The 23,820-nt window shown below is 48.9% G+C and overlaps 1 protein-coding gene across 4 annotated transcripts in view; it reads right to left on the bottom strand.

Moving 5' to 3' along the window:
• The window catches only part of Ppargc1b (PPARG coactivator 1 beta), a 99,937-nt gene extending 77,932 nt beyond the window's left edge, over positions 1-22,005 (bottom strand). For 2 of the 4 annotated variants that reach the window (XM_051200783.1, XM_051200781.1), the window contains exon 1: positions 21,479-22,005. In XM_051200783.1, coding sequence (XP_051056740.1) covers positions 21,479-21,556 — 78 coding nt within the window. In that variant the 5' untranslated portion in view covers positions 21,557-22,005. The remainder of the gene's footprint in view (positions 1-21,478) is intronic. The other 2 variants (XM_051200785.1, XM_051200782.1) reach the window with 1 other exon arrangement.
• Positions 22,006-23,820: the final 1,815 nt, after the last annotated feature.

Raw genomic sequence — 23,820 nt, forward strand, 5'->3', positions numbered from 1 at the left:
TGTCTTTCCTGCCAGCAAAGGTGTTTACCCTGCTCTGTACACATTAACAAATGCTTGGGGGAGACCAAAACCTGACAGAATGGCTGGAGGTCCTGGGAAATACTCCGAGATGATCACACATTGAGTGTGCAGGAGCTGCATGGGGGGGGGGGGGTGCAGGTCAGTGAAGCCGGCCACAGAGCCTCATGTCCAGCTCACTCCCACACGAAAGGGTGACTTAGACGGTCCTCTCAGACCCACTGTGGACATTCCTACCCAGGGAGGAGCTGTTCCCACATTATTAAAGTAGGAGACAGAGGCTCAGGAGGTCACATGGTAAACTACAGCTAAAATCATGACTTTTCCTCTCAAGATCATAGGCAGAGAAGTCAGTCCATAAATGTAGCCTGGAGGGCAAGGCCAAGTGTGAGTGTCCAAGGAGGGAAGCTTGGCAAATGTGGGACCTGCAATGGCGCTTTTATTTATGTGTATATTTTTAAGTACTGCTTGTGACAGGTCATTTTCTTTCTCTTTTTTGCTATCTATTTTCATTCTCAAGAAATAAACAACTGTCTCATTTGATATACGTATGTATGTATAACGCATGAAGGCATGCATTTTCAAGGCTGAGTCTCACTGTGTTTTCCAAAACTGGGCTCACACTCACATCCCTCTTGCTTTTCTGTCTCCCATGCACTGGGATTACACATGTGCATCATCACAACTCACACATCTATTACGTCTTAAAAAGAAATATGCCAGGTAATGGTGGCCCACGCCTTTAGTCCCAGCACTCAGGAGGCAGAAGCAGGTGGATCTCTCTGAGTTCGAAGCCAGCCTAGTCTACAGAACAAGTTCCAGGACAGCCAGGACTGTTACACAGAGAAATCCTGTCTCAAAAAAACCAAATAATAATAAATAACTAAAAAGATGTGTGTGTGTGTGTGTGTGTGTGTGTGTGTATGGGGGGAGGAGGATAAAGACTTATTGCAAATGTACAATTCTTTATACATATACACACACAACAAACCTTATATAAAAATAAAAATAGGAAAGATAATCACATATTCATCTGAGAGATATATAAACCCCAAACTACTAAGAGTAGTTCCTTACCAAGAAGAAGAAACTGTAGGAACCAATAGTCAACCTCATTTTTTCCCCCTGACAATTTAGTTAGTCCCTAATGATGACAACTTTTAAAATGCCTTTCAATGGCAATTTAAATATACATGGTACTTGTTAAGAAAGACAATCAAAATATAAAATTTTAAAAGTATATAAAATTTTAAAAGGAGTGTAGTATGGTACAACACTAAGGAAGACTTGAGGCTGGAAAAGCTATAGCCACAGAGGTCCAGGCAACATAGTGGGACCATCTCTTGGTAGGTTAATTATTTAATTAATTAAAGGAATCTAAGGAAAGAAATGACTTCTCCAAAACATCCCAGAATCAATGATACACTACACAGCCCAATGAAACTAATGCCTGAGTTTTTGCAATATAACACTTTGAACTTTGTAATCTTTAGCTCCCTTTTTACTTGACAAGATGGCCTTGCACTGGCTTGATTTGTGAGATTCCAAGCCCCAGGCAAACACAGTTTTCCTGGCTTACGGGCTGGGCCCACAACGGCGGCTGCCACTGTGCACACTTGGTCCTGTCTGTCATTCCTTGGTCACTTAATCCACTGGCTGTACTATGGGATACTGCAGGCTCGGAGGGAGTTGGGTGACTTTGGTGTAGAATTGCCTACTGGCCACATGGTATGGTAACTATGGCCACTGTTTTTCCACTTGATGTGAGCTTTCTTTAAATAATTACAGACCTCATGTTAACAGCTGCAACTCTGTTAGAGACACCAGAAGCCAACACCCAAGAACGACTATGCTGAGACTCAGAGGCCACCCAGAGTCAGGTCTGCTCACCCCAGAATATCCAGGAACTCCTCTGCACTACCTCTCTTAGTAAAACACTTTTTAGTCAAACCATATACCAAAGCTATAACCAGTTTGTTTGTGGGGTTAAAAAAAAAAAAAAAAAAGAACACAAAACAGGATTCAAGACAGACAAAATAGTATGGGTATGTGTGTGCATACACACACATCTGTCAGTAAAGGATTTTAATGATTTGTTTCAAAAATCTGACCCAGCGTTCCCAATTTTCACCCATCTTGCTAGCCCCGTTAATGACTTATCCAATGTTCTGTGATTCACTGGTGAGGTTGGGAACAGGCATTCTTTAGCTTGGAAGTTCCTCCTCCACCTTCTCCTCCTTCCAACCCACTCACTTAAGGCACATGATCCCATGACACATTTCTTCCAATTTATAATCCAAAGAGAAGTCAGCCCCTGTCACCAGGAAAGGGAGACAATCTGGGGAGTTTAAGCACCTGCAACTGGCTTTGCCAGTGAATGTGGTGAACACACATACACACACACACACACACACACACACACACACACACACACACACACACACACACCTGAGACAAAGACTGTGCTCTAGCTCCTTCTCCAACTCTGACCTATATGATACTTCCATACTTGGTGGTGCTGCTGCTGTATGCAATATTTACCAAAGAAGAAAATCCCTCACAATCTATAATCTATAATGAGATACAGGCTGGTAGAAAGAAGAAAGAGTGGACACACCAGCCCCAAGAGGAAACAAGATTGAGTTAAAGATATACAACAAAGGAGGAGGCTCTCTCTAGACTCTCAGACACCATGTTCCCTCCACAGCACTCTAACACCAAGCAGGAACAACAACAACCTGTAAACATTTGTTTTCCCCTTCCCTATCTCACAACTAAAGAGAAAACAATGGAAGTTATGCTTTCCTGAGGGAGGTTCTCCATTGCAACTGTTGCAAAATCACACAATAGGTGGATGTTGCAACTTCAAAAACACTGGGAACCAATCATCCCTGAGAATTCAAGACAACACAATCTAGGAACTCAGTCTAGACAAGCTCTAGGCATAAAACCCACCCTTTTAAACAGCATCCTCTCTCATTAGGCAGAGTTGGGGGAAGGGGGAGTCACAAGTCACACACTGCTGCCAAGTTCATGTACCAGTGTCCTTACTGGTCAAGTCACTTCCATGTCCCTGAACCTCAGGCTCCCCTGTACATAATGAAAATTCACAAGGGTGTGAACTCTGGATGGGAGTTGGGCTATGACAGTGATACGCCACAGGGCCTAACAGTAAAAGAGGGGTAATAATTATTATGGCAATCATCATCCTTGTTAAATTTATTATGGGCTTTTCCACAAAGCAACTACAATCCCTGTCCATCGGGTAGGTACCTGGTGGGTCCAGGCCATGGGAAAGGTTAATCCTCTATTGAGCAAGGACTCCAGTCGGGATTAAGATGAGAACAGTACCCTGGCCTTTCCTGTTGGCAAACCCCCATGTGCTTCCTCCACGCCAAAGGCCTGGGGATGAGTGGTGCAGACCACAGATGGTAATACTCATTCTACCCTGCTGTGTGTCCCTGGGAAAACCGAGTCACCTAAAGTCACCCTCCCTCCGGAACCTTCCCAAGGCCTCTCTACTCCAGAGCAGCCTGCAGCTCAATGTTCCTGCTAGAAATCTTGCCATTCCTCCTTGTGGTTCTTCAAGATACTTCTGTTTCAGGCAGCCATTGCATTCGTCCTGCCTGTTGTGAATTCTCAGAACCATCCCCAGAAAGCTCATAGCTGCATCTGTCACACTGGTGCAGCTGCTCCTGCCCTAAGAGGCTTCTCCTACAATGTCAGCCAGCTCCTCGGTCCACAACTCTCTGCTTCCAAAGCCCCATGAACCACTCTCTAGAGCCTTCTGTAGGTGGACCTGTTTCCAGAGGAGAGAGTGCAGCTTGCTCAAATCTGTAAGCCCAGCTTACCGATTACAAAGAGAATGGCTGCTGCATGGACAGAAAAAGAGATAAATAATTGTTCATAGTTCCTAACAGTTCTATCGGTTTCCTTCACCACCAAGTCACCGGTAAATGTCCTTGTCGGGGATAAACACCATGAGAAGCAATTTGGTTAAGATATATAATGTTACCACATCCCACAGATGAGCAAACTGAGACCCAGGTAGAATAAGTAACACGATGCAAGTTAATTGGCTGCTAAATGGCACATCCCGGATTCACCCAGCTCAGGCCTGCTCTTAGTTGGTTCTAGGCTGCTTTCAGGCTCGATTCCTCCCCAGGAACTGGCTTATACTGGTCCTTAGCTAGTCTGACTACCTGGCAACCACACTGTTAAAACTCTACCAACCATCTGGGCATAGCAGAGCTTTCCTTCGGTGTGGACTCTCTACCCCAACCCCTCTCCTGACTGTCTCTTCACCTCATACTACAGCACACCCACAGTGACCCCAGGCTTGAGAGGCCAGACTGAGCACAGAACATGCTTATATGGGATCTGCTCTCTGACTCTTAAGTGGAGGGACCTCTGGCCCACAGTCACCCTCACAAACACATACACACCTCAAGGAGGCAGAGCCACAAACTATAGGGGGCCACTGCCACATTCCTGATGAGGGATAGACCAGGAAGTTTGAGCCAGGTGGCCAACCTCTCTTTCAGCCACTAGGACAAAGAGCAAGTGCTAAAGCAGGCTGGAAGCCCAAGGCTCTGCAGAGCAGGTACAGGGCCACGCCCATAGGATGGGGGGAGGTGTGGCCTAGGGTCACTGGGGCACTGGGTCATGGCTTCTGGGGCAGGGTCTGGACTACCCCTGGTTACTGAGCCCTGAGGGCTTGGTCAATAAAGAAACTATATCTCAGTGAGATACTCACCCTAAGACCCAGGCCCTCCTGGAAAACAAAACAAAACAAAACAGGGTTCAGGTATTTATTGCCAGGGCTTCTGGGAAGAAATGAATGAGCTCAGGGCCAGTGTGGCTTGAGGGATTCATTCATTCAGTTTCCCTCATTTATTCAAGATCTATTACAAGCATGAAGGATCTCGATCTAACTCCATGAAAGAAGATGTTACCTCAAAATGAATCCATTTCCTCAAGGCGAGGCTTTAAAAACTCAAAACGCTTAGGATAAAAGACAGAGGCAAAACTTCCTGGCACTGGGCTTATGGTAACTTCTTTTTCACAGTGTCACATGCAGGGTAGAAACTGACAGACTGCATCTCATGGAAATTCCAAATAGAGCAAAATAGAGAGCTCCCTCTCTCCCCCCCAAAAAAGTAGAAAATATCTGCCTGCAAATTATATACGTGATAAGGAATCCATATTTTGTTTTGGTTTTGGTTCTGGCTTGACACAGTCTCACTATATATACCAAGCTGACCTGGAACTCAGGGACCCTATTGGGAATAAGGCCTTCACCACCATGGGCAACTCAGGATTAACACTTTGAAAACAGACCAATGAAAGTGATAAACTTCAAACAATCTGATTTAAACATCAGCAAAGGACCTGAAAAGAGCTAGGCGCTGAGAAGTACAGGCGTTGAGATGTGCACTTACCATCCCAACGCTTGGGAGGGAGAAACAGGAGCAGGGAGAAACAGGGAGCAAACAAAGCTCTAGGTCAACCTTGCCTATGTAGTGAGTTTTAATCCAGCCTGGGCTACAAGAGACCCTGCCTCCAAAACACAAAGGAAGACTTGAATACTACTTCTCTGAAGACGATATTAAAAAATAGCAATAAGTACAGGAAAGGATGCTGAATCAGGAGGGAGTTACAGTCGAAACTGCAAGGGGATACTGTCTAGAATGGCTACTACTATCAAAACCCAGGAAACAGCCGGTGAGGCAGTGTGTGGAAAAACTGGGGCCCTTGCTCACTGTCAGTGGGAATGGAAAAATGGTGCAGCTGCTGTGAAAAGTGTGGCAGTTACTCAAAAACTTAAAAATAGAATTGACACGGGATCCAGCGTTCCATTTCTGTGTATACCCAGAAGGACTGAGAACACATTCTCAAAGCGACTATCTTTATACCCATGCTCATGGTCCCATCGTTTATACAGCCATGGCGGGGAAGCAATCCAAGGGTCCATCAACAAATGAATGGGAGAAGCAAAATGTGGGCACACGCACACAATGGAATATTATTCTGCCTTAAAAAGGACAAATTCTGACACACGTGGGTGAACCCTGAGGGCAGGGTATTGTTCTAAGTGAAACGACCAGTCAGACCCGCTTACATGATGAGCCTACAGTAACCAAATCCTAGAGAGAGAGAGGAGGGCTGCAGTCTGGTGTGTGCAAAGCTTCAGTTTTACAGGATGAAAGGCATTAGAGGTGGGCAGACTGGTTGTACAGAAATGAACTGAACACGGGACTGGGCACTGAACAGGTAGCTAAGATACTGAAAAGTTTCTCTGCGTTCTGCTACAGTAAAAAAGGACGAAAGGAGGAGAGAAAGAGAAGGAAGGAACACTGCATGAGTGTGGAGCATGTGCCAAGTCTAGGTCCCAGGGATGCCACAGGCACTGCTTTGGCAACATCAGTCCTGTCAACCCTCTATGCCCACGGTGGTACTCAGGGAAGCAGCGAGGAGGGGCTGGAGAAATGGCTGTGGGGTTAAGAGCACTGCTGCTTTTCTAGAGGCTCCGAGTTGTATTCCCAGCACCCACGTGATGACAAACAGCCGCTTTGTAACTCCAGTTCCAGGGGACCCAACACCCTCTTCTGAACTCTGTGGGCACTAGGCACACATGTGGCATACAGACAAACATGCTAACAAAACACCCATTGATGTGAGAATAAAAAATTGTTTTAAAAAGGAAGAGACACATTTATAAATAAGCCAGAGTGTCCCCAAGTGCCACATGCCTTGAAGAACAGCCTGGGTCCTAAGGCAGGCGTGGGGAGAAGAGTAGAGTCTGAGACAGCCTGTCTGAAAAGGTACCTGGGGGCTGAGGGACAAGAAAGACTTCAGGGAAAACCATTCGGGGGGGGGGGGGAGGGAACAGTGGTTACAAAGGCCCCACAGCTCAGTCCTAACTTGAGCTGCATCATGCCCACTAGCAAAAGCAGCATACGGGAGCTAGGAAGACAGTGTACTGGGTACCAGATGTGAACTCGGGGTCCCTTGTTCCCCTAAACTTCTGTAGAGCAGGTTAGAGCTGGGACCATGGCCAGCATCCTCTAATCTTGAAGGGTTTTGACAAAGAAGCCCTAGGCAGAGGGTCTGCAGACAGCAAGCATTTCCTCTGGGCTTCCTCCTTTGCAACCACTCACCTCTTAAAATAACCCTACCTTCTATGAGTTGCCCCAAGTGTGGCTGTGTGCCTGAGGATGGAGAGCAACAGATGTGGGGTATCTGGGGTTTGTCTTAACTTTTTTTAAAAGATTTATTTTATGTGTGTTTTACCTACATGTATGTCTATGCACCCTGTTCATGCCTGGTGCCTGTGGAGGTCAGAAGTGTGTTTCAGATCCCCTGGAACTCTTATTATTATTTGCTATGAGCCATCTTGTGGGTGCTGGGAACTGAACCTAGTGCCTCTGGAAGAGCAGCCAATTGCTCTTAACCACTGAGCCAGCTCTCCAGAAGACAAGGACTGAAATTGGTTAAACAGTACCATTCTATCAAGCCCTCTTCTGGCACCTGGCCTCCATTTTCTCCATCCATAAAATGGAATGGATGTAAAAAGGAGAGATGCTACCTAGGAAAGCCAACCTGCTCAAGCCAGATACTACAAGGGGTCCTCCATCAATCCTTAGTCATTTGTAAATGAAGTGCTATGAATTCTGTGCTCCAAACAGAAGCAAGAACGGCAGAGCCCAGAGGAATCCCACAGTTAGTGCCGGACACTCTTCAAGCCATCTGACTTTTTAGGACCAGAGTAAGGATGTCACTGGAGGAAGCTTCTTAAGACATAGAAAAGAGAAAAGGGGAGAGACACAGAGCCTGCACACAAGTGGCCAATGTGTAATTAGGATATTGTCACTGCATAGCTGGTTCTGGTGTGCACATGAAGCTGACAGCCATGAAGAGCTCCAGAGCCTGTAAGGTAAATCCTACCTATACTCTTATGTGGGAGCTTGCTAACTGGAGCACAACATGGCTGTCTGACTCCTTAGATCACACAGCTATTTAAAGGCACAAAGCTAAGGCTAGTCCGGGTCCATTAGTCCTTAAGCTTATACAACGTCTTGAGGGCAGTCAGTGCTTGCTTGTCACCTACCCTATGTTCTTTGTACTATCCCCAGAAGCCTTGGAAAGCTGAGAGAGAATACCTCATTTTCAGACTACATGAATTCTCAAAGAAGGTTTACAGCTGGACCTAGTTCCTTATTCATCAGGCACCACCAAAGAACAATAGGTGTGTACAAAAGGAAAGTTATAGGAAGCCTAAAACTCTCTTCTCTCTCTCTCTCTCTCTCTCCCTCTCTCCCTCTCTCCCTCTCTCCCTCTCTCCCTCTCTCCCTCTCTCTCTCTCTCTCTCTCTCTCTCTCTCTCTCTCTCTCTCTCTCTCTCTCTCTCTCTCTCTCTCTCTCTCTCTCTCTCTCTCTCTCCCTTTTTATGACATGGCTTCTCTATGTAGCCCTGGCTGCCCTGTCCTGTGATTAAAGGTGTGCACCACCACCACCCAATTAAGCTTCCTGTTTTCTTTTTGTTTCTTTGTTTTGTTTTGTTTTGTTTTTCAAGAAGGGTTCCTCTGTGTAACAGCCCTGGCTGTCCTGGAACTCACTCTGTAGAACAAGCTGGCCTCAAAATCACAGAGATCCGCCTGTCTCTGCCTCCTGAGTGCTGGGACTGAAGGCGTGCACTACCATTGCCCAACAGATAAGACTTCCTGTTTTCAAAAATCTTATCTGTAATGCAATCTTTGCTTCTCTGACAAAATATACTTTCCTCAGGGACCATACACCCAGTATTTGGGGGTGAGGGGGAAGAGCTCATATAGGCCCAGTCTAGCCTCAAACACGCTGTGTTGTCCAGAGAATGGGGGCACTTCCCTGAGTTATGAAGATCCAGGGCTTATCCCCAAGTGAACTACAGCCATGCAATGTAACTGGAAGAATTCCGACTTCTTAACATTCCATAGGGACCTGCCCTCTGAAGGTGTGTTCTGATACAAGTTCCAGAGGCTCCGCAGAGAATTTTTCTTTGAGTCCTCTGTGTGCAAGGCATATCTTCGGTGACAAGGGCATTGACCCCTGTAGATCTCACCCATTTGTCACAGCACAGCTCCACGCACAAAGGCTGCAGCTGGTGAAGGTCACCTTTTTTGCATTTAAACAGTACTCTGGGCAAGGTCAAGAGTGGGGACAGTCTGGCACACAGTGGGCTGTGAAGGACTTCCACCCTTGTCTATTCTCCTGACCCCACCACTGCCGTTCAGATGCCCCCAAGCACCGCATTCTATTGCTTTCTTTGTCCAGTTGGATTGGCAGCAGTTGTCAGGGTCAAGTGCTTTGAAGCAGACACACCTAGTTTCCTATCCCAGCCCTGACAACCTGCGCCAGGATCAGGTGATCTGGGGAAAGTGGCTGCAATTCCCTGAAGGTCCCAGCTTGGGCTCCTGCATATCAAGCAGTCTACACGGTTGCTATTTCATGATCACCATTAAGAATGATAGTGGTGATAAATGAACCATTCTGCTGATTCTAAGGCCTACCCAGCCAAAGCCCTCACATGGATTAGAAGTTAGCCAGTCTCCTCATGTGGGATGTTTGAGGTGGAGGGTGGGGGTGGGGTGTAAATCAATGTTAGCCTACAGGAAGGCCCTAGGTTCTACCCCCTAGCACCAACACACAAAAAAAACAAAAACTCATCAGCATGACAGAATACAATGCAAAACCAATGAATGTAAGTATAACAGATTGTGGGGTCACCACAGAAAGGGCACTTCTGAGAGTGAGAATTAGAGCAGGTAGCATCAGAGCTGGGTGCTAAAGGCGGCATTGAGGGAGGACAGTGAGGATCAGAACCCCCCCCCCCACACACACACACACGGGGGTGTCTCAGAAACAACCTTGTGGGGGGGGGGGGACTTATAGAACACTACCAGGATCTCAGTCTATCCGATTGTGAAATGAAGCTTGGTGGAGACTACTTCATTGGGTAGAATTCAGCACAGAGCCAAACTATCTCTTGGAAAGGTTAGACAGTAGTCATGACCTATCCTCTTCCTCCTTGATATTTTTGAAGGGGATCACATTCCAAATGCCATGTTTTTCTGCTTATATACTCGTAGTAGATGATTGACAGGTGGGGAGTATGTTAGATGGACATTTGAGACCTTGAAGGTCATATGCAGAGGTCCATTTCTGTAGGTCACACAGAAACATGGAGGACTGCAGAGATTTTTGATCAGTAGATACTATGGCCTGAGATCACCAGCAGGATGAAGGCTGGGCCATCTTCAGTATCAAGGAGCCATAACGGAGCCCTTCTCACTGTTCTGGGTACCACATTTCCCCACATGGATCCTGAGACCAGAAATAAAGGCTTGAGCAGCCACGTTGCCAAGGCTGTTTGCCATGGCAACATCAGGGAGGGACTCGTGGGCTGGCTGCTGCAACTGCTCAGGGCCTGGTTCTAAATGACTATGTTCTGCCAGGCAATCACAAGGGAAAAATATGGCTGCAGAACTGTCGGGGAGCATCCATCTCAGCCAGGCAGGGCTTACCCAGCTGAGTATCCAGACAGTAGGTCCCAGAAAGCAGAGTCCCTGCTATACACAGCAAGCAATGACAAGAAGACAGTAGTTCAGGGTTCTGTCCTGTCCCTGCCATGTGACCTGGAGGAATCTGTTCTTAGACTGCTTCCTCACTGTGAGGTAAGAAAATTAAGCAAGGTGATTCCCTGAGGCACTCCAAACTCCCCTCAAAGCTCAAGATGACATCTGTATAATTGACATTTCCATCACTGACTTTGCCATCATTTGTATGGCGATCATTTATCAAGCACTTACTCTGTCAGTGAGGCAAGCCTTCTGGATCCAATACAGTGACGTCATGTTTTCCTAAGATGGCCAAACAATTAATCCCCCAATCCTCCTCTGAAGCAATGAGGCTGGATAACACTTGCTTGAGTCCCAAAGCTAAGAAATGGGAAAGCCCTGATTTAAAATGTACGTGGCTAAACTCCAAAGCCCAGAGCCAGATATTCCTTCATTCATCTCTATCTCCAAGTGGCATCCAACTGGGTTTAGTCTCTCTCTCTCTCTCTCTCTCTCTCTCTCTCTCTCTCTCTCTCTCTCTCTCTCTCTCTGTTTGAGGGCATTCTGGAATTAGATCTATAGACCAAGCTGGCCTCAAACTCAGAGATCCACCTGCCCCTGCCCTTCTGACTGCTGGAATTAAAGAGGTACAAGCCAGCAAGGCAATAGTTGCTAAGGCACAATGAGATATTCCTTTAGATTTAGTACAGGGGAAGGACAGCAATTACTTTGACAAAGAAACCTCAGACCTAGGCAGGACCAAGGACCTAGAGTGTGTGGTGGTGGTGATGGTGTGATGGTGTGGTGTGGTGGTATCCCAAGATCTGTCTCTTCATAGGCGGCTATATACCAAACATCTCTGCACCCCTCACAGGCACTGCCTCGGGCCATTTGTACTATGACCTTAAGTGCATGACAGTGTGCTACTACCATCCCCATTTTGTAGACGAAAATGCTGAGACACAAAGAAATCCTTTGCCAATGCCATAGGGCCTGCAGTTCATAGAACTCTAAGCTCATTGCTTCTGAAACAATCAGGGCAAAGGTTTATTGGCCTGTTCTGTTGTCGTTTGGTTTTTTTTTAATATATAATTTATTTTTATTTTATTTGCATTGGTGTTTTGCCTACATGTACGTCTGTGTGAGAGTGTCAGATCTTGGAGTTATAGACAGTTGTTATCTGCCATATGGGTGCTGGGAATTGGATCCTCTGGAAGAACAGTCAGTGCTCGTAACCACTGAGCCGTCGCTCAGTCCCCTTACTGCCCTGTTTTAAGTGCTGCACCAAAGGCAGGATTGTGAAGCTAACTAACCAGTGACTTTACTTTCCCATTTGTAAGTCTCTCCAGATCAGGTGGCAACTCTGTATGCTAGGAAAGAGCAGAGCTGGGTCGCAGGCTGCCTAAAGCCTATAGCCCAGATGACTTCAAGGCAGAACCCATCTCTGAGAGCTCTGTGAACCGGCTGCTGGTTATGATGCCTCTTCATGCCCTGTCCATCTCCCTCACTAGAGGGCCCAAGCATCCCGTGAGAGGACCTATGTGGGTCAACTGCAAACAGTGAACATGTGTGGTCTTGGGGATGTAGGAATGTGACACCAGGAAGAAAATCCTAGTCCAGGGTCCAACAGACACCCTCAGCCCAGCAGGCCGGGCAGTAGTAGCCCTGAGAAAACTTCCTGCCCTAACTCCCTCTGCACCAAGATAGCCCCTCCCCAACCAAGTCCCAAGCTGGACAAGGCCCAGCTAGAAAGGAAGTGCCTGAGCCTCTCTAGGCAGCTCAAGTCCCCTCTTCCGTGAAATGCAGGCTGAATGCAATGCTCTCCAAGGGCCTTCCTAAAGCCTGCAGGAAAGGAAGCTGCTCAAGTTCAAATTCTGGGCTAGCTATGAGGCCATGAGTAACTGACCCAACTTCTCTGTGCCTCCGTTTCAGAATACACCAAATGGAAAATATGCAACCAACCATCAGCATCACTACAGGAAGCCCATCCATGGTCATGACCATCTGTTCACAGAAACCAAAACACTCAAATGAAAGACATGCTGTGCAGGATATGAAATGATACCCTAATATTGCTGATAGTGAAGCAAGCCCGTGCTGAGGGATTGGGGGTACCACTAAATACTTTACGGGCACTGCCTCAACTAGTCATCATTATGGACAAGTATTTCTTTCCCAGCCTCCCAGAATTCTCACTGAAGCTTCAAGGAGGAATTCATGTCCAGATGCCATGGCAGGAATGGAAGAGGGTTAAATGGTTTCCCAAGGAGGACAGGCTCTCAGGCAGGGCCTTAAAACTCAGGTTGGCTATAAAGACATTAAAACGATAGCAAGGGTAGTGGCCTTTCTCTGGAACTCTAAGACAGTGAAAATCAGGGGGTTGCCCTGTCCCCAGAAGAACATATCCACACACAGGAACACTAACTTTTGCTGTGCACTGGCTTGCCTGTTGTCTCAGGAAGAAAATGGTAACTAAAACATACAAAGCTCTATCCTGATAGTGCTGACTATCCAGGAGCAATTTCCAAAGGAACATCGCGTGACCTCTATAAGGGATGCTTTAGAACTGGGGCAGGTACTATAAACACATGCTGTGGTATTTTTATTGTTTCTACCACTCTTTATGAAAATGGAAGCTGTCTGATGAGGGCACTGCTCTGAGGGTGTGGTATAATATGTCACTTTAGCAGAATACTAGTAGTGGATTTTACCCCCAAGGCCTATGAACCATCTAGACTCAGGATCCTGGACACTTCGGCAGTGTGCAGTACAGGCTCCATCTCATGGAGCTGGCCTTAACGCCACTCAAGAAGTGGTTGGTTGGTCACTCCCCTGACATTTGGACCAGTATCCTTCAGGCCGATTGCTGTTGTAGAGTGCAGGGTCTGTAGCTTCGTGATGCTGATGATTACCTTTCTCCCCCAGTACTGTGCACAGTACGTTCCAGCACCACGAATAGTGCTTCTAGCTTCTGTGTATTCAATGACACAGTGGATTAACACAGAAACCCACAACTGGACAGATGTGTAGAGAATGAGAGACTTTAGAGCACTAGGTCCTAAATGGGATGTTTTCATAAAACCCCTCCCCCTTCAGGGGTCTACGTGGAAGAGGAGATGGAAAGAATGTAAGCGCCAGAAGTGATGGATGACTCCTAGGAAACTGTCTTCCAGACACATCAGGACTGATGGACATATGAACTCACAGAGACTGTGCCAGCAACACACAGAGCCTGCACAGGTTCAAGCCAGCACTGAAGGGAGAACAAAGGGGCCCACCGGTTAAACAAAAAAAAAAAAAAAAAAAAAAAAAAAAGCTATTCCCAATCAATGCTTGCTAGCAATGGAGTGTCCACACTCCAGAGCAGGACCCATACCCAGAAGCAGCTGTCCAGCACAAAATGGATTCCATTTTATTTTCTGTGTATGTGGGCTTTTGGTTTAATTTTTGTTTTGCTTTCGTATTTGTGTCTTATTGGTTTTTGTTTTGATTTTTATGGGGGTAGGTGCCTTTTTGAGAGTGAGATAGAAAGAACAAAAGTGGGCAGGGAGAGAGGTGGAGGCGATCTGGGAGGAGTTGGAGGGGAAACATGATCAAAACATGCTGTATTTAAAAAAAAAAAAAAGTAATAAAAAAGAATGGAAGCTTGTACATTGTGCCTCCAGTGGTTAGGGAGGTTTCCCAGCAGACAAACTGCAGACCAGGGTTCAAATCCAGTGGAGGTAGTTCCAGAGCTCTGCAGGCCCCGCACACTGTGACACAGGGCTGGAGCCATGGGGTCTAGAGCACAGCACAGCCACAAGAACCAGCTCTTGCAGGCAAATAGAAACGTTGAAAGAGGAATGAAGAGACAGCAAGGGACAGCATGACCTAGGTCTCAGGAGGAAATGTCACAGCACATTCTGGGATGAGCTACAGACAAATGTACTGCTATCCCCAATTTTATATAGGAACCAACTGAGCTCAGGGACATTATGACATTTGTCCAAGGTTATGGAGCTTGTAAGTCCTGAATTAAAACTTGGGAAAAGTCAGGCGTTGGTGCGCACACCTTTAATCCCAACACTCGGGAGGCAGAGGCAAGCCGATCTCTGTGAGTTCCAGACCAGCCTTGTCTACAAGAGCTAGTTCCAGGACAGCCTCCAAAGCCACAGAAAAACCCTGTCTCGAAAAACAAAACAAACAAACAAATAAACAAAAACTTAGGAAAAGTAAGCAACTCAGGATAAACCCCGGGGCCTGGGCTCCAACTCCAAAGTCAAGCATATGATGCCCTTGCACTTCAAACTTCAAGTTTGGGGGTTAATTTAAAAGTAGTGGGGAGCTGTGCAAACTATGAAAAGAAATGAAGGAATCTTAAATTGCATTACTACCTGAAATAAGTCTATGGGCACCACATACTAAGTGATTGCAACTCCATGACACTCTAGAAAAGGCGAACCTATGGACACAGTAAAAATGCCAGTGGTTGGCAGCAATGAAAGCAAAGGGATGGAAAGACAGAGTGCTCAGAGCTCTTGGGACATAGGACAGTCTGTGCAGTGCTACAATGTACTATTACTACATCCTTGTCCCAATCCACACAATGCGTAATTCTAAGAGTGAGCCACACTATGAACCGGGGGCTCTGGGCAATCATGATGGGAGTGTGTGTTATAGTGGCTTTCTGGTGATGAACACTGATAACTGGGGGGACTGTGCATGTTGGGAGCAGGCTTACATGGAAAAATATCTGTTCCCTTCCTCTGAATCTTGTGACCAAGACCAAGGACAAATGGAAGCAGGCGAAATCTAGTGTGGCTAAGACTGGGAGCAGTTATAAGAATCTAGCTGGAGATGGGGAAAGGACCTTGGCAAGGAGGAGAGAACACAGAAAGGTCAGCCCAGGCTGGGCGGTGGTGGTGCACACCTCTAAGGGAGGCAGAGGCAAAATCTCTTGAGTTCAAGGCCAGCCTGGTCTTCAGAGTGAGTTCCATAACAGCCAGTGCTACATAGAGAGGCCATGTCTCAACAAACAAACAAACAAATGTAAAATGCTTGCCTAGCCTCTACACAGCCCTGTGTGCAATCCCCAGTACTGCAAACCAAACGAACGATTGCATGCCCGGAGCTAGCTCCAAACTCAATCCTGTCCCATCGAGTGCTTCAGTGAGAAAATTCCAAGTTGTCTAGGGAGCAGGCCAATGTTCACTTTACAATCCATTATCTCATTCCTGGCAGCCAGGGTTTGTTACCCACATTTCACACGTTGAGAAACCGAGGCCCAAAGCAACAGAAGTACTTTAGACCCTGTCCTCTCTCAGTGTGTCTGTCATCTGTTTGAGTGAGGTGCCGGAGAAATAACCATGAGCACAGGCAGCATGGAGAGGTCAGGTTGTACGGGCACGTCACCACTGACCCCAGGGCAGTGTGAGTGGAGTATCGAGTCAGTGAGTCCTTAGGAACCACGGAACCTTTAAAACCACAAAAAAAAAAAAAAAACTACCTAGATTGTACAGATCTTTGTGAGGAAGAAATGTAGAGTGTGAACAGAGGCTCAGCAGAGAACATGTGACCTGGGGGGCAGGCTATAAATGCCGCTGCCACCGCTGCAGCTGCTGCCTGGGAAGGGAAGGCAGCTGTTAGCACTGCGATGCTGTCATGACCTCACTTCCAAGCCCGAGGCCCCATTTGCAGGGCTGCTAGACTCAAGCCTGTGTTCCTTCTAAATGAGAGGGAAGGAAAAGGGTGACTCATAGCACAGCACAGCGGAGTTCCTGGCTGACCTGCACCAGTTGGGGAAAGGAGGCCCCAAGGCCAGAGGGAAACATGAGCCCTAGGGGCCCAACTGCTAGGCTGTTGCCTTTCCTGGGTATCATAACCATGCTCACCACCAGCATTGGCCAGAGAAAGTAGAGCTCAGGCCTCTGGGGAACATGTCCCCGGATGTACTAATGAAAAAGTGACCCTGCCCCCAGTCTCAGGAAGGCCAAAGGTGGGTGAATGCACCTGCTATCCACAGCTGCAATTCTCACTTGGACAGCAAGCCGGCCCTGACTTCAAGGGCAACAATGGAGCAATGGTATCCCTGACCTGTGAAGGGGCATGAGGACTTCAAGTCCTTTCTCCAGTTCTCCATGTGCCCAGGGCCCCTTTCTGTGTGCTCAGTTCCCACTTAACAGTGATGGGGGACAAAGATACAACTGTAAAATGGGACAAGTTCACAACCACGGTGCCGTATGGAACCAGTTGTGAGAGCCCTGAGTGAATGGACACTGTTGGCATGGGCATGGCTTCAGACCCATAGCAAAAGCCTTCTGGGGCTCCAAGGTGTGGCTGCCAACAGTGAATGCAGAAAATGTCTGCAGCCGTTTTCTTCCCCTGGATATTTATAGTCTGAAGACTGCTCCCCTACAAAGATGGCTCCTCAACTTAGCAGTACCTAAACCCCGCCTCCTTATTTATCTGTATGCAATAACCCCACCACCCCATTCAACTGTATACAGTAAATGCTCTGAGCATCTGAGGGCTTCTCCATCAGAGCCCAGTCCACCCCCATTCCAGTTATTTCTGTGTCTGTCTTTCCTTTCCTCCCTCATTTCCCGAGTCAGGCCAAGTCCCTGGAGCCTTGCAAGTGGGGAGCAGTTGAACAGCACATGTTACCAAAGAAATGCATACCAAACAGCAAGAGTAACAGAGTGTATTATTGACTGAACTGGTAAAAATGAAAATAGCATGAATAACTGGGGTAAGGCCAATCGCATTCCCACACAATGCTGATGAGTGTATAAATGAATACAATCTCTCTAGAAGATAATTTAAATATGTGTTTACCAAATACCCGCATGGTTCCTTTGATAGAGCAATTTTACTTCTAGGAATTTAAACGAAAAGAAAGAACACATGTACACAAAGAAATTCGGGTCAGCATTGCTTACAATAACATAAATGCAAACAACTGAAGAACTGACTGGTACATGTTGGCTCCACCCTCCATGAAATACTATACAACCATTAAGATATTAAGCACAATATTTATTGACGAGCAAAGATGTTCACAGCATATTGTGAGGAGGAGAAAAAAAGCAAGTTACAAAACAGTGTGCTTCCAATTTACAAATTAGTATATCAGAATAATTCCATTTGTTTTCTTTTTTTTTTTTTTTCTTTTTCCAAATGAATGATCTATATGGATAGGAAAGAAAAACATCTTGAGATACATATTACTTTAGAGTAGCTCTCTTTAGATAACATTACATATTTCTCGACTGGTGAGATGGCTCAGCAGGTAAAGGTTGATGACCTGAGTTCAATCTCCATGTCCCACTTGTTGGCAGAGAACTTCTGCAAGTTGTCCTCTGACCTCCACAAACACAGCAGAGCGCACACACACACACAATTAAACAGTTTTGAAATATTACATATGTCTCCTTTTTCCATGATGCTTGGCGATGTTTTCTAACAATGTAGAAATTTTAAACTTTTTCAGTAAGGGTTGGACTAGATGATTTATAATGCCGTTGTCATCCCTGACACTTTGACTGTCACTCCGAGCCCTTGAGTGATTTCAAATAACTCCTTTATTTACTGAGCTTTCCATGCGGCCTTTGGAGTCCAGGCTTTTGCTAGCAGCTGTAACCCTGTACATTCCTTTCTCCCATATTCACTGCTCAGCTTTCTCCCCTGTCAGCCCCAGAGCTTCTGTTTGGCAAGGCTCAACTGTACCCCTTGTAATCAGTGTACCTCATCAAATCTGGGCAAAGGAACATTGCTCAGCAGGCTGGCAGGTGCCATGTGGGCACAAGGAGAAAAAAGGCACAACTTAGATCCTACTGGATAGACTCAAACACATAGTGCTTGGTTTTATAACTGACTATGAGAGACAGCAGAGAGGGCAGGCTAAACTGGCAGGAAGGCCTACTAAGGGAAAAGCCATGCAGGATGGTGGGCAAGGGCACACCAGGCAAGGGATATTGTCTAAGCAAAGTTGAAACCAGCACAAAGGTCTGTCTTTGGGACACACTCTTCAAACATTTCCAAGAGGCTGCCACAATCCTGGTAATCAGCTACTTTAGCAACAATGGATAAAAGTCCCTGAAACAGAAGTTCTCTTTAATCTATGCCTGGGTTAGCCACCAAAGACAACAAACAATCTTTTGGGGACAAAGACGATCCACTTTCCCCAACCCTCCCAAGGGGAGAGCTGGGGGAGGGGAGGGTCCGGGAAGGGCAGTGGGGAAGCACAGCAGGGACAGCCAGACATCTCACATGCAAACAAGGCTCACCCCCACCAGCAGGCCTCTGGCTTCTCCGGCAGCACCACCGGCCCCATTGGACAGAAGGAGGAACCCGGCTGGAGAGTCAAAATGGCTTGCTCCAGGATCACCCAGCCAGAGAGCGGGGAAGGTGACTCCACTCAGGCCTTCTGACTCCAAGTCCAGTGCTATTTCGAGGTAACACACAGGACCTGGAGTCAGGAGCCCTGGGTGGCTCTGTCACCCCCTGGCTGAGTGGTCGTGGACAAGCAGCTCACCCCTCACAGCCTCTTCCCCAACTGTAAAATGAGGCGGCGGGCTGCCCCGCCCATTCTTGCTCAGCTCTGAGCCTTCTAGGGGTGGCTGCAAAGCTCCTGGTATCAATTACATTTCCCAAGTTGGCCCGGCAAAGATCACCAGGAGATCTTCCGCCTGTCACGTGGTTAAGTTGGGGGGGGGGGCAAACGTCCCAAATTAACTTTCATTGCACTGCTTCTGCTGACACCTAATACTTCTCTCCCCCTCCCCCCGCTCCTAGTTTCTTTGGTGAAGCAGCCCTACTAAGTAAGCTAGGCTGGCGGCTAAAAGGCAAGCAATTAATTAGTGGTGAGCCAAACACCAAAGCTAGAGTTGAAGGCCAGGGTCATGTCCAGAGCGGACAATCTTGGTGTGGGTGAAGGAGTCTCACTGGCTATTTCGGCTATTCCTGCTAGGTTCTTAAGTGTAGAGATATGGAGACGACTCCAGGCAATAGAGATCTGGGGTGCAGGTCTTCTCGGGGCCACCAAACCCCCACCACCTCCAGTCCTGGTCCCAGTCCTGGGGTGCTGAGGCTAGGGCCCGACTCCGCAGACACAAACACCGGGCGTGTGACCGATCCCAGCGACGCTGCCGGGAGCTCCACCGCAGTTTCGTCAGAGGTAAAGGTACGCGCCCGGCGCGCGCGGCGTGTGCACACGCGCAGGGGACGGGGACACACACACACACACATACACACACCGCGCACAGCCGACTCATTAACATCCCCTCCCGACCCGAGGGAGCGCGATCACTCGCCACGGTTCCCTTGGGCCTCTGCTGCGAACCCACCACCCACCCGAGCGCGCCAGCCACACACCACGCGGCTCCACATCTCCAGGACGCCGCGGCGTTAGCAGAGGGCTACGGCCTGCCGTCTCCCGCGGGTAACGGGCTTCCTCTAGGCGACATCTCGCCACGCCGCCTGTTCTAGTCGCCAGCCTTAAGTCGCCACCGGGAGTCTGCCCGGAGCCGAACGTCTCAGCCGCTGCGTCCCCACCGAGTCGCGTCTAGCCGCAAGGAATCAGCTTGCAAGCCTCTCCCCGCCCACCCGGTCTCATGACAGCTGCTACCGCCCAAAGACTGGTAGATTCTAACCAGAAGCAAAGTTTCCCTCTCTCCTCCCACCTCCCGCCCCCCCTCCTCCGCCTTCCCCTCCCTCCTAGTGTTATGCAAAACGGGCCGGCACAAACGCTTCCACTCCAGGTACTCAGTCTGTCCCCGCGAGTAGCGCGGGTTTCCGTCCGACAGCTCAGCTCCGTACCCAGACGTGTCCCCGCATCCAGGGTCTCCTCCCAGGCTCCGCGGCATCCCCAGCCTCTAGGGGACACGCAGCCAGGAACTGGGAGCAAAAGCCCTAACTCGGGAGCCAAACTTCAGGCTTGCAACAGGCATGGGCCGGGGGAAACGAAGGAGGTGGGAGCGCGCACGCCGCGTGCACACATTTTCCCGCAACTGTTTGTCCCAGCAGCAAACCCCATTTTGGTTTCCAAGCTAGCAGCTCTCTCGCCCTTCCTCCCGAACACCAAAGCACACTCCTGTCACGCGCGTGTAGCCGGTGAAGCTCCCAGGCTTAGCCAGAGCCCGGGACGCCGCCTCACCTTCCCTTCCCCCTGCATCGTGGAGCGCGCGCCGGGGCCGCGCGCCGCAGGGGGACCCAGGCACCCTCCAGATGGTCCTTCCGCCCCGACCCAGCCTTGCTCTTTCCTAAAGGGTCTCCTGCGGATAACGAAAGCTGATAGACACTGTCTCCGCCCGCATGTCCACGTGCCCCGCAGACCCCTAATTCCCCTAGCCGGCAACTGACAGGAAACTCTGCGCAGCGGGAGCAGGTGGGGGACTGCGGGAAAACCAGTGGCAGCACTTGGGGTACGCGATGCTGAAGAACGAGGGGACTCCAGGGCTGCGGACAGCCTCCCTTACCCCCGCCACAAGTGCACGTGAAAGTACGGCAGCAAGTGCTGGGCGCCGAGGACGCGCCTACGGCACCCAGAGCCAGACTTAGGGGTCCCTCAGACCTGGGTAGTCTCTAGCTGCCCAAGGAATCGCAGTACCCCTCAACTTTGCCGGTGGGGGAAACCGTAGACTCCAGTTAAAGCCTAGCCAGACCCTCCCGGGTGGCTGTGTCTCCCAATGCTACAGCATGCGCCGGCGACCTGCAGCTCGCTACGCCTGTAACGGAGCGCAGCGCAAGGCACGTGGAAGGGGGGCTCTGCAGCCTGAACCCCCCGATCGCCCGGGTTCGCCCACCGCTGCGCTCCTGACTCTGCAGCTGCGGCTGCAGCCCCGTGGCTCTGCACCCTGGTCCCTGGCCTGCGCTCCCAGCTGGCCGTACCTGCGTGTCAGAGAGATAGTTGAGGAAGAAGGACGAGAGCTCCTCATCCAGCAGCGCGCTGCAGTCGTTCCCCGCCATCTTCCAGCCGCGGCTGCAGCGTGCGGCGGAGTCAGAGCCGAGCCCGCCCGGGGGAGGGAGCGAGCGACGAGGAGGGAGGAGGCAGCCTGGCGGGCGGGTGGAGGGCGGAGCTCGGGCCCCCGGCTGCGGCAGGCCGGCTGGCTGCGGGGGCGGGGCCGTGCGAGCCTGGGGTCGCACCCCCACTTTCCCTGCTCTAAGTCTGTCACGGCGACCAGGTCTTGGAGCCCCCCGCAGGGAAAAAAACGCGCCGGCAGCCAGGCGGCGGTGCCCGGGCCAGCAGCCCGGTGTCTGCGCAGCAATGCGGGCACCCCCCTCCTTACTGCTAGAGCGAATCACGTTGCGTTAGCGCTGGGCGGGCCCTTGCCTGACAACCTGATTCTACCCGGCTGGGGAAACTGAGGCTCCAGTAGGTTTAGAACAGCGTTTGAAGCCGCAGTGTGCTTCAGCAACAAAAGGAAAAGCTTCTGAGGCCTAAGTTCTCTATCCAGAGTGCAAGGCCAGAGAGGGAGGAAGTCAGGCACAGGTCAAATCAGAGAAGGCTTCTCGGAGAGGGTGGCATTCGTCTGTCCTCTTTGAGTTATGTTTTTTACCCAGTTCCTGTTAAACCTAACCATCTCTCTCCCCCAGCGCCACACAATAGCCTCCCTTGAAAAAAAAATTCCATAATGTCATTTACCACAGCCCACAGTGTCTTGAACTGGCTAGGCTTTTGCCAGCTTCCCAGGCATATTGGCCTTCTCCCTTTTCTTAGTATGAACCTTTTGGAGAGGAGCCGCTATGCTGATGGGTTATTCGCCGACTAAAGGCATCTTTACGGCATCCTTATCCACCACCCTATTAAGTACCAACCCATTTGTTGCTTTCCAACCCCAATCCTATGCGGCCCATTTCCTTAAAGTTATCTCAGCGGCCCTTGTACCTTGACTTCAATGAAGTAGAATTGATCTGAGTCAATCTGTCCCTGCTAGAGTCTAAGACACACGCAACCAGGCTTAAATCTCGCTTTGGTTATTACTCCGGTTCACCAGAGGTATTTAATAAATAATGTGTTAATTGAAAAGGCTGGACGGTTTTGCATTCCCGGCCCACCGCCATCACCACCACACACTATATGGATGAGAGGACTGTAGGTCAGGACTTCACACCAGGAGAGTCCTGAACCAGAGCCAGGAAGCAAACCTTCTGACTTCAACCTTGAACTCTCATTGCTTCGATGCTTGCCAAGCAGGCATCTAGAGGTGTGTGTGCAAGGGAGGGGTGTGTGTGTGTGGAGGGTGTGTGTGTGTGCTGGGGCTGAATGAAGGCTGGAAAGCAGGAAGACTCAGACCTATTTATTGGGCACACCTGCCTCCCGCCCTGCTCCCACAGGGTACTGGCAAGGGTCGCCCCACCCTGCCGACCAGCAGGCTCCTTCCAGCAAGAGAAGGAAAGAGCCCAGCGCACCTGCTCAGACTTGAGCCACACAGCATCAGCTTCCTTCTTCCTCCAGTCTGAGGTTCCCAGAACCGCAGGGTGTGATTTCACTCTTTGGGCTTAAGGCCAGCACGCTTTTAAGGAACAATGCTGCCAACAGAGAAGGTACAGCTAGCCTCAGAGGACTCCTGGGTTCTGGTCCAACCTGTGCTGTCTCTTGTTCCAGTACTGGGCAACTCAGCCAGTGTCACTGCCTGGCTTTGAACCCCAGCAAGTCATCTGATCTTAGGCCTTGGTCTGTCGGCTATACAAATGTGGATAGTAAAATCACGTACTCATAGTGATGTTATGAAGATAAAGAGATACAATATGTAAAGTGCTTGGCACAGGGTCTGACCTCAGGGGGAGTACTAAGCTGGCTGGGAGGAAATAACCTTACAAACACTAGCCACCATGGCTTACCTTCCTTCCAACACTTAAACAGACTCCATATTCCATTCGGGTCTGAATCCTGGTGCCAACTAACTATGTGCCACTGTTACCTAAAAGTAAAAGGGAGAGACAGGCATGATGATGCATGCCTGCAATCCTAACACTTGGGAAGTGGAGACAGGAGGATCAGGAGCTCAAAGTTATCCTTGGCTGTATAAGGAACTATAGGACTGCCTGGACTACATGAGATGCTGCCTTAAGAAATGAAATAAGGGCTGAGAATATAATAATTCACTCGATAGAACATTTTGCCTAACATGCATGAAGTTCCAGGTTCCATAGAACCAAATAAAACTGGATATTGTGGCATATATTATAATCACTTGCTTAACCTCTCTGAATCTCAGTTTCCTCATCTA

The sequence above is a fragment of the Phodopus roborovskii genome, unplaced genomic scaffold, assembly GCF_943737965.1.
Source record: "Phodopus roborovskii unplaced genomic scaffold, PHOROB, whole genome shotgun sequence".
In the NCBI taxonomy this organism is placed as follows: Eukaryota; Metazoa; Chordata; class Mammalia; order Rodentia; family Cricetidae; genus Phodopus; species Phodopus roborovskii.